The sequence below is a fragment of the Rhincodon typus genome, chromosome 10, assembly GCF_021869965.1.
Source record: "Rhincodon typus isolate 14 chromosome 10, sRhiTyp1.1, whole genome shotgun sequence".
NCBI lineage: Eukaryota > Metazoa > Chordata > Chondrichthyes > Orectolobiformes > Rhincodontidae > Rhincodon > Rhincodon typus.
In genome coordinates, this window is record NC_063341.1 from 79,881,075 (window position 1) to 79,893,746 (window position 12,672).

At 45.0% G+C, this 12,672-nt stretch overlaps 2 protein-coding genes across 3 annotated transcripts in view; one reads left to right on the forward strand and one right to left on the reverse strand.

Moving 5' to 3' along the window:
- Positions 1-12,485, reverse strand: part of rnpc3 (RNA-binding region (RNP1, RRM) containing 3) — a 43,791-nt gene extending 31,306 nt beyond the window's left edge. Inside the window, exons 1-4 of one of the 2 annotated variants that reach the window (XM_048602306.1) lie at positions 12,372-12,434; positions 10,843-11,011; positions 10,131-10,178; positions 2,959-3,068 (exon numbers count right to left, since the gene is read on the reverse strand). In XM_048602306.1, the coding sequence (XP_048458263.1) occupies positions 2,959-3,068; positions 10,131-10,178; positions 10,843-11,007 (323 nt within the window). In that variant the 5' untranslated portion in view covers positions 11,008-11,011; positions 12,372-12,434. Of the gene's footprint in view, positions 1-2,958; positions 3,069-10,130; positions 10,179-10,842; positions 11,012-12,371 lie in introns of both variants that reach the window. The other variant, XM_020519105.2, reaches the window with a different exon arrangement.
- A 138-nt stretch (positions 12,486-12,623) lies between these two features.
- LOC109919134 (leucine-rich repeat and IQ domain-containing protein 3-like) overlaps positions 12,624-12,672 on the forward strand; it is a 33,315-nt gene continuing 33,266 nt past the window's right edge. Inside the window, exon 1 of the mRNA XM_048602232.1 lies at positions 12,624-12,668. Within this exon, the coding sequence (XP_048458189.1) occupies positions 12,648-12,668 (21 nt within the window). The 5' untranslated portion in view covers positions 12,624-12,647. The remainder of the gene's footprint in view (positions 12,669-12,672) is intronic.

Consider the following 12,672-nt stretch of genomic DNA (forward strand, 5'->3'; position numbering starts at 1 on the left):
AAAAGCCATCCCCTACAGACAAGACCTACGCATACACAGAATCTGTTTAGAAGAGGAGAAACGCAACGTATTGAAAGATGCCCTCATAAGAACGGGATATGATGCTCAACTCATCACCAGTTTCAACATGCCACAGCAAAAAACTGTATTGACCTCCTCAGGTAACAGACATGGGATATGACCGATAGGGTATCTTTTATCATCCAATACTTACTGGAAATGGAGAGACTTGTACACAGTAGCGATGATGATGAGCACCTCGCCAGAATCTTCCCTATGCCTCCACTTCTCACCCTTAAACAACCGCCAAAGTTTAAACAGACTATCGTTTGCAGCAAACTACCCAGCCTTCAGGACAACATTGACTACAACACCATACAACCCTGCCATGGCAAACTCTGCAGGACATGCCAGATATTGACACGACACTACCATCACACGTGGGAACACCACACACCACAAACACGGCAGATACTCATGTGACTCCGGCAATGTTGTCTATCTCATACACTGCAGGCAAGGATGCCCCAGGGCATGGTATATTGGCGAGACCATGCAGACGCTACGACAAAGGATGAATGGACAATGCGCAACAATCACCAGACAGGGATATTCCCTCCCAGTTGGGGAACACTTCAGCCGTCAAGGACATTCAGCCTCGGATCTTCAGGTAAACAACAACGCAAAGTCACCGAGCAGAGGCTATTAGCCAAATTCAATACCCATGAGGATGGCCTCAACCAGGATCTTGGGTTCATGTCACACTACAGGTGACCCATGACACTATGCACTCTCACACATGCTCACTCTCCGCGCCGACTCATCACACATGCACACACACGCACACACACTCCAAGTTAAAACACAGACTAAATTCTAAACAGGGTCTTGCACATAAAATACACTGTTTGACCTGAGATGGCACCTCTGGTATACTGATAAAGCCTTTAGTTATCTTGGGGCAGTGACTTGAAAGAAATTCTGGCATTTACATATTAATCAATCGAAATTTTTTTTTCTTTATTCATTCACGGGATGAAGGTGTCACTGGCTAGGCAGCATTTATTGTCCATCCCTAATTGCCCAGAGGGCAGTTAAGAGTCAACCACATTGCTGTGGGTCTGGAGTCATATGTAGGCCAGACCAGGTAAGAATGGCAGTTTCCTTCCCTAAAGGACATTAGTGAACCAGATGGGTTTTTCTGACAATCGACAATGGATTCGTGGTCATCATTAGATTCCTAATTCCAGATATTTATTGAATTCAAATTCCACCATCTGCCACGGCAGGATTCGAACCCAGGTCTCCAGGATAATATCTGGATCTCTGGATTAACAATCCTGTGACAATACCACTAGGCCATCGCCTCTCCGACTTATGCAAAATCTGCCTTTCCTTCCTAACTGATGAAAGATTTAACAAACATTTAAGGTTTGCTCAATACAATTACATCAGTTCTGTGACCCTTTGATTTTTTACTTATAAAATCTGTGTCTGACGCCACCTCTCATTAACACCTGAAGGAGGAGCAAGACTCCGAAAGCTTGTGATTTCAAATAAACCCGTTGGACTATAACCCAGTGTGGTATGATTTTTGACCTTGTCCACCCCAGTTCAACACCGGCACCTCCACATCCTGATTTGCCTGTAGGATATTTCAGCTTTGAAAAGCCAGATTGCTTATTTTTGCTCCTATTTTGTATGTAATTCCAAGTAGGTAAGTGGGGACGCAGGTGATGGGTGAATGGGACTTGGTTCCATGAAGACCCAGAAAATTATGCATGTCTCCATGGTCAGCATGAAATCCCACAGCAAAGCAGACACATGAACAGATCACTCAAAGCAAACACGAGGGCAGATCCCACAACAAAACTACTCAGAGCAATACAAATCTAAGCATGTGCTGCCATCTTGTGGATATGAACTGACACTGCCACTTTGTTATGAAAACAGGGGATATCATACTGGAATCAGTTCTATTATGAATGAGATTGAGGATCCAACACAGGAATGGGTGACTTGACCCAGCAAATCTGCTGCATGCACATCACTGCTCTCCTGCCTTCAGGAAGCAATACAGAAAATAGGTTCAGGGGTGGGTAATTCAGACTTTTGTGCCTGTTCTGCTATTCAACATGATCGTGCCTCACCACCCAATTCAGTCCCTTGTTCCCACTTTTTACCCTTAGCCTTTGATCCCTTTAGCCCCAAGCACTATATCTAACTTCTCCTTGAAAACATTCAAACGACCACTTAAGGGAGAACGTAAAGTACACCATAAAATGGGTTTCTTGGTTGTTGAAAGAACTGAGGGTGTCCTGCACTGGATTTTAAAATATAAGGTATTCGCAAAAATACACAGTCTAGTCACTTTTATAAAATCAGTCATAAAGCGTAACATCCTGTTGTACTAGTCTTTCAGCTTTGACCTGGAAAATTGAATTTATCATTTTAAACTTATAGAGACCAGAACATAATTTACCGGGAATGTCAAGCCAGAACTCAGTCCTCTACAGTCAGACTTGTAGATATGACCTCTGACACAAGCAATGCAACTGCTACAGGAAGTCCATGGAATTTGTTGCTTTGCATATATGCCCCTCTTATTAGGGGACAATTTTCAATATTTATTCAGCTGTTTGGTATTAATGTTGTTTCAGCATATTGACAGAAATTCATTCATTCTTATGGGAAATAGTCCTTATTTTTTGGTCTTCTCTACTCGTTAGATTTTATGGAACTCAGGTCCTATCCAAAGCCCCCTGTACAAACTGAAATGTGGGCGTTAGCTGATAAGAGGCTGCCTTGGAGTTAGTTTGGAAGGAGATCCTGCCAATCAGAGATCCAAATCAGTGATAGATTCAAGCCAAGATTTCAGAAACCCAGGTGCAACCTGCTCAGATTTGGCAAAGCCAATGGATGCAACTACAATAAAACAACTGAATGTAAAATACGTACGGTTTGTTTTCAGTAGCTGGTTCCAGTAGCTCAATGTGCTCCTGTTCCTTTGCATATTCCACCACCAAAGTGTGTCCCAGAAATCTTAACTGATGCAGTCTGGTCAGGGCCTGAAAACAGCAAACGGCAGGATAACTCACTATTGACTTCATTAACATGCATCAGACCCCAGTTGCAATGTATAAACGTTTTCCCCTTTCTCAATACACCTCAATGGCCTAGAGGACTGCGAGCTTCAACTTAACACTGTAACTGCCTAAGGTGGTCCACAACAGTAACCATCAGACAAAATTGGATTCTCAGCCAAGTGAGGAGATATTAGATCTGATGACCAAAAATTCGATTCAAGATAGGTTTTAAAGAGTGTTTCAAAGGAAAACAAGGATAGAGACAAAGAGTGAGGGGGCTTTAGGTTAGGAATTCCAGGTATCTGGTATTACAGTTGGAATGAGTCAGGGGGTACACAAGATCAGAAATCAATGAACAATGTAGTGATTCATCTACTCACGGGGACTTGCCACAATATAAGTTCCAAACTTGAATGATGGGGTAACCCAAAAGGCAGATACTTTCAATTTAGCAGCTCACCACCAACTTCTCCAGGACAACGGAGGATGGGCAATAAATGCTTACGATGCCAGCAACTCAATAACGATGCAGTTGTTCGCTTGCTCACCGAGCTGATTATTCCGTGGTGTGCAAATGTTTCGTTACCATTCTAGTGCGATCTCTAATCAAAGCGTTGGTGTTCTGCTCCATTCCAAACTTATATGATCCTCACGTGTGTGTTCCAATCTCTGCATCACTGCTTCTGCAATGAGACCCGAGATGGGTGATCCAGTCGGCGTGCCATTGATCTGTTTGTATATCTGGCCATTGAACATGAAATGCAGGCTGATCCCAGGTCTGACGTCTAAGGAGAGATTGACTAGGTTGGGATTGTTTTCGCTGGAGCTCAGACGAATGAGGGGGTTATTATAGAGACTTACAAAATTCTAACAGGACTGGACATGGTAGATTCAGGGAGGATGTTCCCGATGGTGGGTGTGTCCAGAACCAGGCGTCACAGAAAGAGGATTTGGGGTAGGCAATTTAGGATGGAGATGAGGAGACATTTCTTCACCCAAAGAGTGGTGAGCCTGTGGAATTCATTACCACAGGAAGTAGTTGATGCCAAAACACTGACTGTATTCAAGAGGCGACTAGATACAGCACTTGGGGCAAATGGGATCAAAGGCTTATGGAGAGAAAGTAGGATTAGGCTGTTGAGTTGGACGATCAGCCATGATCATGAAGAATGGCAGAGCAGGTATGAAGGGCTGAATGGCCTCCTCCTGCTCCTATCTTCTATGTTTATATGTTTTAATGCTTTGTGAGGCATAAATCTGGTAGTTTCAGTAAGCTGTCCTTGCTGATGTTGCTGGTGATCAGGGTCAGTGCTCCCAGTCCTTGTAGTAGTGTGGCTAGTGTCTGAGGTTGTTGACTTGCTCCGATGAAGCGATGTTATTCTACTCCACTTGGAATTTATACTGCCTGGTCCGTTATGGTGAGTAATGCAATTTCAGGAAATCGGAGGCTCCACTGATGATGTTACCTAGCATGGTGACAAAGGTCTGAACGAGAATAAGCCAGCTCGGCGAGCAAGTCAACAACCTCACCCACTACCCAAGTTACAGATCTTTGCCAAAACTTTAAGTGGCTAGTGTCTCTCTGACTAACAGTATAACAATGCAAGAAACGTTACATTGGACAAACGGGGAGGAAACTGACGACCAGGATACACGGACACCAGCTGGCAGTAAAAAGGCACGACCAATATTTACTTCAGAGATAGTAGGAACAGCAGATGCTGGAGAATCTGAGATAACAAGGTGTAGAGCTGGATGAACACAGCAGGCCAAGCAGCACCAGAGGAGCAGGAAGGCTGACATTTCAGGCCTAGACCCCTCTTCAGAAAAGGTCTAGGCCCGAAACGTCAGCCTTCCTGCTCCTCTGATGCTGCTTGGCCTGCTGTGTTCATCCAGCTCTACACCTTGTTATCACCAATATTTACTTGTCTTGATGGCCTCCTTCATCTGTGTCTATCAGTTTGACTGGGAAAGCAAACAACAGACATGCAAGGGAATTTCTGGAGGCCTAGTTCTCAACACGGGACTCCATTAACAAACACGTAGACCCCATTTACAGATTGCTGCTAAAACAACCATAAGTGACAAGGCCCACCACACAAGAGGATCATATAAATTCAGAACGGAGCAGAACACCGCTTCGTTTAGAGGTCGTACTAATGATGTTGCCTAGAATGGTAACAAAACGCCTGCACACCATGGACTAACTGGCTTGGTGAGCAAACAAACAACTGCATCCAAACCCGAGCCTCAAATTTTCACTAAGACCTTAAAAATCTCAATAATGAATGTTTGTAAACTAATAACTGGCATTTTCAAACAGTTTATTTAGCCTAACGGGTCAGACAACACTGTAATACCTTGAGGGGTCACTGAATTTAATTAATTTTAATTTTTGACATTTGCATTGAATATCTGTGAAACTCAGATTCCAGATCAGAGGGAGATCATTTTGTTCAATGTACTGTTCTGGCTTCAGAAAACAACAATCCAGCTTGCTCCGTATAAAAGGTTTCATAGATGCTGGAGATCTGAGAAAGTGCTGGAGAAACTCTGAGTCTGGGAGCATCTGTGGAGAGAGAAACAGAGTTAACGTTGAGTCCAAAGAAGAGTCATATCAGACTTGAAACATTATTGCAGTTTCTCTCTCCAAAGATGCTGTCAGAGCTGCTGAGTTTCTTCAGCATTTCTGTTTTTAATCTAGTTAGTCCTACTCCCCTGCTGTTTGATTACAGCCCTAGAAATGATACCCAAACCCTTTTGAAAGTTATTATTGAACCCTGTTTCCACTGCCCTTTCAGGCAGGTGAAAGTGACAGCGACAGCGACATCGATGACAACTCACTGTGTTAAAAAAAACCCATCATTTCCCCTTCTGGGTCTTGTACTGATTCCTTTCAATCTGTGTGTCTATGATCATAGGCATTCTGTCACAAGAAAAAGTTCCTCTTGATTTACTCTATCCAATCCCTACATGAGGGTGAAATTAGTCATTAAACCTCTCTCTAAACCCTCCGTCTGTTCTATGGTCAGTAATCACAGCCTTCCTGATCTCTAATCTCATGGAATTGTTTCCTGATCAGGGTTAGATTTACAAGTGTTCTGTCCGAGAACAGGAAGGAGGTAACCTCATATGAGGGAAGGTCAAGTGGGTTGGGCCTATAATCAATGATATTTAAAAAGAATGAGGCAGCCTATCAAAACATACAAGTTTCTTAGCAGACTTGACAGGGAAGATGCAGAAAAATGCTTCCCCTTGTCAGAGAGTTTAGAACGAGAGGGCACAATCTCAAAATAATCACCGTTTAACACAGAGGTAAGGAGGAATTTCTTTTCTCAGACAGTACTGAATCTATATAATTCTTTAATGTAGAGGGCTGTTGAGGCTGGGTCACTAAGTATATTGAAGACAGAGAGAGATTGAATCAGTAAGGGAATCGGGGTTATAAGGAAATGGATTATCAGGTCAACCATGATCTCGCTGAATTTTGGAACAGGCTCAATGGGCTGAATTGCCTACTTCAGCTCTTACACCTTACGGTATCCAGGGTCCACTCAGTGCCCACATCTGCAAGTTTACTTTCTGGTATTCTTCCAAGGGATGTGTGCTTCACTAGCAAGGCCAGTATATGTTGCACAGCCTTAATGGTCCTTGAAAAGATGGAAGTGAACTGACACCTTTTGCATTCACTGAAAGAGGGGACAGGACCACAGATTAGCATCTCATCCAAAGGACAGCACCCCTTGACAGCGCGGCGCCAGCTCGGGGCTGGAGGCAGGAATGAGAGGAAGGGTTGGACATGGGATGAGGCCGGGGGTGGGGAGATTTTAAAACTGGTGAATTCTATGTTTAGGACATCGAGCTGTAGGCTCCTGAGGCAGAATATGAGGTGCTGCTCCTCCAGTTTGCAGGTGGCATCATTGTGACACTGGAGGAGGCCAAGGGAGGACATGTCACCCAGGGAGTGGGAGGGGGAGTTAAAATGGTTGGTGACCTGAAGGTGTTGTTGATTGCTGCGTACAGAGCACAGATGCTCTACGAAATGGTCTCCAAGTCTATGCTTGGTCTCACCGATGTAGAGGAGGCCACATTGAGAGCAGCAGATACAGTAGACCAAGTTGACGGATGTGCAGGTGAATCATTGTCAGATATGAAAGGTTTGTTTTGAACATAGAACATTACAGTGCAGTACAGGCCCTTCGGCCCTCGATGTTGCGCCGACCTGTGAAACCAATCTGAAGCCCATCTAACCTAAACTATTCCATTATCATCCATATGTTTATCCAATGACCATTTAAATGCCCTTAAAGTGGGCGAGTCTACTATTTTTGCAGGCAGGGCATTCCACGCCCTTACTACTCTCTGAGTAAAGAACCTACCTCTGACATCTGTCCTATATCTATCACCCCTCAATTTAAAGCTATGTCCCCTCGTGCTAGCCATCACCATCCGAGGAAAAAGGCTCCCACTGTCCACCCTATCTAATCCTCTGATCATCTTGTATGTCTCTATCAAGTCACCTCTTAACCTTCTTCTCTCTAACGAAAACAGCCTCAAGACCCTCAGCCTTTCCTCATAAGACCTTCCCTCCATACCAGGCAACATCCTGGTAAATCTCCTCTGCACCCTTTCCAATGCTTCCACATCCTTCCTATAATGCGGTGACCAGAACTGTACGCAATACTCCAAGTGCGGCTGCACCAGAGTTTTGTACAGCTGCAACATGACCTCATGGCTCCGAAACTCAATCCCTCTACCAATAAAACCGAGCATACTGTACGCCTTCTTAACAACGCTATCAACCTGGGTGGCAACGTTCAGTGATCTATGCACATGGACACCGAGATCTTTCTGCTCATCCACACTACCAAGAATCTCACCATTAGCCCAGTACTCTGTATTCCTGTTACTCCTTCTAAAGTGAATCACCTCACACTTTTCCGCATTAAACTCCATTTGCCACCTCTCCGCCCAGCTCTGCAGCTTATCTATGTCCCTCTGTAACCTGCAACATCCTTCCACACTATCCACAACTCCACCGACTTTGGTGTCATCTGCAAATTTACTAACCCATCCTTCTACGCCCTCATCCAGGTCATTTATAAAAATGACAAACAGCAGTGGCCCCAAAACAGATCCTTGAGGTACACCACTAGTAACTGAACTCCAGGATGAACATTTCCCATCAACCACCACCCTCTGTCTTCTTACAGCTAGCCAATTTCTGATCCAAACCGCTAAATCACCCTCAATCCTATGCCTCCGTATTTTCTGCAATAGCCTACCATGGGGAACCTTATCAAACGCTTTACTGAAATCCAAATACACCACATCAACCGCTTTACCCTCATCCACCTGTTTGGCCACCTTCTTGAAGAACTCAATAAGGTTTGTGAGGCACGACCTACCCTTCACAAAACCGTGTTGACTATCCCTAATCAAATTATTCCTTTCTAGATGATTATAAATCCTATCTCTTATAATCCTTTCCAACACTTTACCCACAACCGAAGTAAGGCTCACTGGTCTATAATTACCAGGGTTGTCTCTACTCCCCTTCTTGAACAAGGGGACAACATTTGCTAGTCTCCAGTCTTCTGGCACTATTCCTGAAGACAATGACGACATAAAGATCAAAGCCAAAGGCTCTGCAATCTCCTCTCTAGCTTCCCAGAGAATCCTAGGATAAATCGCATCCGGCCCAGGGGACTTATCTATTTTCACACCTTCCAGAATTGCTAACACCTCCTCCTTATGAACCTCAATCCCGTCTAGTCTAATAGACTGTATCTCAGTATTCTCCTCGACTACATTGTCTTTTTCCTGCGTGAATACTGACGAAAAATATTCATTTAGCACCTCTCCTATCTCTTCGGACTCCACGCACAACTTCCCACTACTGTCCTTGACCGGCCCCAATCTTACTCTAGTCATTCTTTTATTCCTGACATACCTATAGAAAGCTTTAGGGTTTTCCTTGATCCTACCTGCTAAAGAATTCTCATGTCCCTTCCTCGCTCTTCTTAGCTCTCTCTTTAGGCCCTTCCTGGCTAACTTGTAACTCTCAAGCGCCCTCACTGAGCCTTCACGCCTCATCTCTACATAAGCCTCCTTCTTCCTCTTGACAAGAAATTCAACTTCTTTAGTAAACCACCGTTCCCTCGCTCGACCACTTCCTCCCTGCCTGACAGGTACATACTTCTCAAGGACACGCAGTAGCTGTTCCTTGAACAAGCTCCACATTTCAATTGTGCCCAGCCCCTGCAGTTTCCTTCTCCATCCTATGCATCCTAAATCTTGCCTCATCGCCTCATAATTGCCTTTCCACCAGCTATAACTCTTGCCCTGCGTTATATACCGATCCCTTTCCATCGCTAAAGTAAACGTAACCGAATTGTGGTCACTATCACCAAAGTGCTCACCAACCTCCAAATTTAACACCTGGCCTGGTTCATTACCCAGTACCAAATCCAATGTGGCCTCCCCTCTTGTTGGCCTATCTACATACTGTGTCAGGAAACCCTCCTGCACACATTGGACAAAAACTGACCCATCTGAAGTACTCGAACTATAGCATTTCCAGTCAATATTTGGAAAGTTAAAGTCCCCCATAACAACTACCCTGTTACTTTCGCTCCTATCCAGAATCATCTTTGCAATCTTTTCCTCTACATCTCTGGAACTTTTCGGAGGCCTATAGAAAACTCCCAACAGGGTGACCTCTCCTTTCCTGGTTCTAACAGCCCACACTACCTCAGTAGACGAGTTGTCATCAAACGTCCTTTCTGCCACCGTAATACTGTCCTTGACTAACAATGCCACACCTCCCCCTCTTTTACCACCTTCCCTGATCTTACTGAAACATCTAAACCCCGGAACCTGCAACAACCATTCCTGTCCCTGCTCTATCCATGTCTCCGAAATGGCCACAACATTTTCGGCCTTGAATGGACGTGAGGGGGGAGGTGTAGCACTTCCTGTAGTTGCAGGGAAAGGTGCCGGGTGTGGTGGGGTTAGAGGGATGTTTTTTAATATATAGCCTACCTTTGCTGCTGCATAAATTGACGGGAAAGTAGCAAAAGCTGTATGTTTCTGCAAAAAACAAAATAAATTAAGAGAATGAGAATTCAATGTTTTATCACAGACAGAAAACACAAAATTCAACAACTCATCCCCGCGATTTGCTTCAACAATGTCGTACAGCAGGTAGGGAACGTCACTCCTACGTTTATCACTGCCGGTACTTCAGCTTATTCATAGCCCATCTCACTACACGTGACTGGGGTAAAGTGGATGCAGCCACATTCTCAAATCACTGGATACAGAGAAAGAGGTAAAATAGAGAGTCATTGACAAGCTTTGGTAATGGCATGACACAACAAATGAAATAACTTCAAAAGTGTAGTCAATGCTTACTTTAAGAAATACCGCAGCTAATTTTCGTGCAGCAAGCTCTCAAAAGAAATAAGGAGCAGCGAAGCTATTTCAGTGAAACTGACTGAGGGGTTAAGATCAGAATAGGTTTGAGGATTCCCTGAATCTTCAGAATAGTTCCATAAGGTTTTGTGTGTCTATATGGGGGGGTCAAAACGTATCATATTGACCTTCCGACGGCACTCCCTCAGCACTGACCCTCCAACAACGCTGCACTCCCTCAGTACTAAATTTATACTATGACTGATTGAACGTTGAATAATTGAAGGAGGGGAACGCAATGACCGTTATACAAGTACGGCTAATATCACTGTGGTCATACCAGTCTTCCTTTGTCTGATAAAACTCGCACAGACACTGCTCCAAAATACTTCAGCAAATCCACCTTCTCACTTCGTGTTAAATCAGACGGAAGATGGCGCACCAGAATTGTCTTGCTGCTATTGTTTGGAAGTGTGACACCCTCTGTGGGGACTGGAGCAGCCATGACTCTGGAAAGGCAAAGAAACACAGGACATTAGTCAATAGGCCATTGTAACTGGAGGGCTCCACAACCCAGAATTTAACTGGGCACTAGGATTAAACCGGGACTGGGTGCAGGGCAGGCCGTGTGTGTGGGGAGATGAGGATGATAGGCGGGGGGAAATGAGGATGATAGGTAGTGAGAGCGTGGGTCGTGTGTGAAAGGTGTTGTTACAGGCTGTGTGAGTGGGTCACTGAGTGGTGGGTGTGTGGAATGAGCTGCCAGCAGTGGTAGTGGAGTCAGATACATTAGGGACATTTAAGCGACTCTTGGATATGCACATGGATGATAGTAAAATGTAGGGTATACTAGGTAGTTTGACCTTAGAGTAGGATAACAGATCAGCACAACATCGTGGGCCGAAGGGCCCGTACTGTTCTATGTTCTAAAAAGGTCCTTTGGCTCATTATGCCTGTGCTGGTCAAAAACAACCACCTAACTACTCTAATCCTGTACATTTGCCTTGGCAGTTGAAAATACACATTTAAATACTTCTTAAATGTTGAGGATTTCTGCCTCTAGCACCCTGACAGGCAGACCCTGAGTTCCAGACTTTCACAAGCCTCTGTCTGAAAATGTTTTTTCCCCTCACATCCTCTTTAAACCTTCAGCCCCTTACATTAAGTCTATGCCCCTGGTTATTGATCCTCCACCAAGTGAAAATGATCATTATACATCTCAATCATGTCCTATTCAAATCTCCTCTGCTCTAAGGAAAACAGCCACAGTCTATCCAATCTCTCTTCGTAACTAAACTCTCCAGCCCTGGTGACATCCTGGTAAATCTCCTCTGCACCCTCTCCAGTGCAGTCAGACACCTCCTATAATGTGGATTCCACAACTGCACGCAATACCTTGATGGTGGCCTAACCAGCATTTCAAATAGCTCCAACATAACCTCCCTGCCCTTAAACTTTGTGCCTTCTTAACCACTTTATCCAGCTCTCATGATGTTTAAAGGGACCGGTGTACGTGCACACCAAAGTCCCTGTGATCCTGAGTTTTTCCCAAGGTCTGACTGTTCATTATGTATTCCCTTGTTACATGTGCTCTGCCCAAGTGCATCATCTCACAATTACCCAGATTGAATTCCATTTGCTGCTGACCAGTCCATCTGACCAGCCTGCCTATATCGTCCTGTTGTCTAAGGCTAGCCTTTGCATTATTTACCAGCCCACCAATATTTGTATCGTCTGCAAACTTAGTGATCAACCCTCCTACATCCCCCAGTCTAAATCATTTACAATAACCACAGACAGCAAGGATCCAGCACTGATCCCTGTGGGACCCCACTGAACATAAGCTTCCACTCAGCCATGGGCTCTTACCTTGGTTACCAGTCCCTGGGGAGGTGAGAATGTGGGGGGTTGGGGGGTGGGGGGGGGTAGGTGTTGGTGGGGGGGGGGATAGGGGCGGGTTTTGGGGGTAGTTGGGCTGTTATGAGAGTGAGGAATACTTCACCGGAAGTGGCTCCGCGAAGCTCTGCAGTCCCACGCATGCGCGCCGCCGTCGTGGCCGAGGGGCGAGGCTCGTTCCGCACATGCGCAGCGCCCGCGCCGCTGGTGGTTTCCATAGCAACCGGAAACTCATCTGCCCCGAGAGAGATGGCGGGGATCTGCCGGAGGGTGA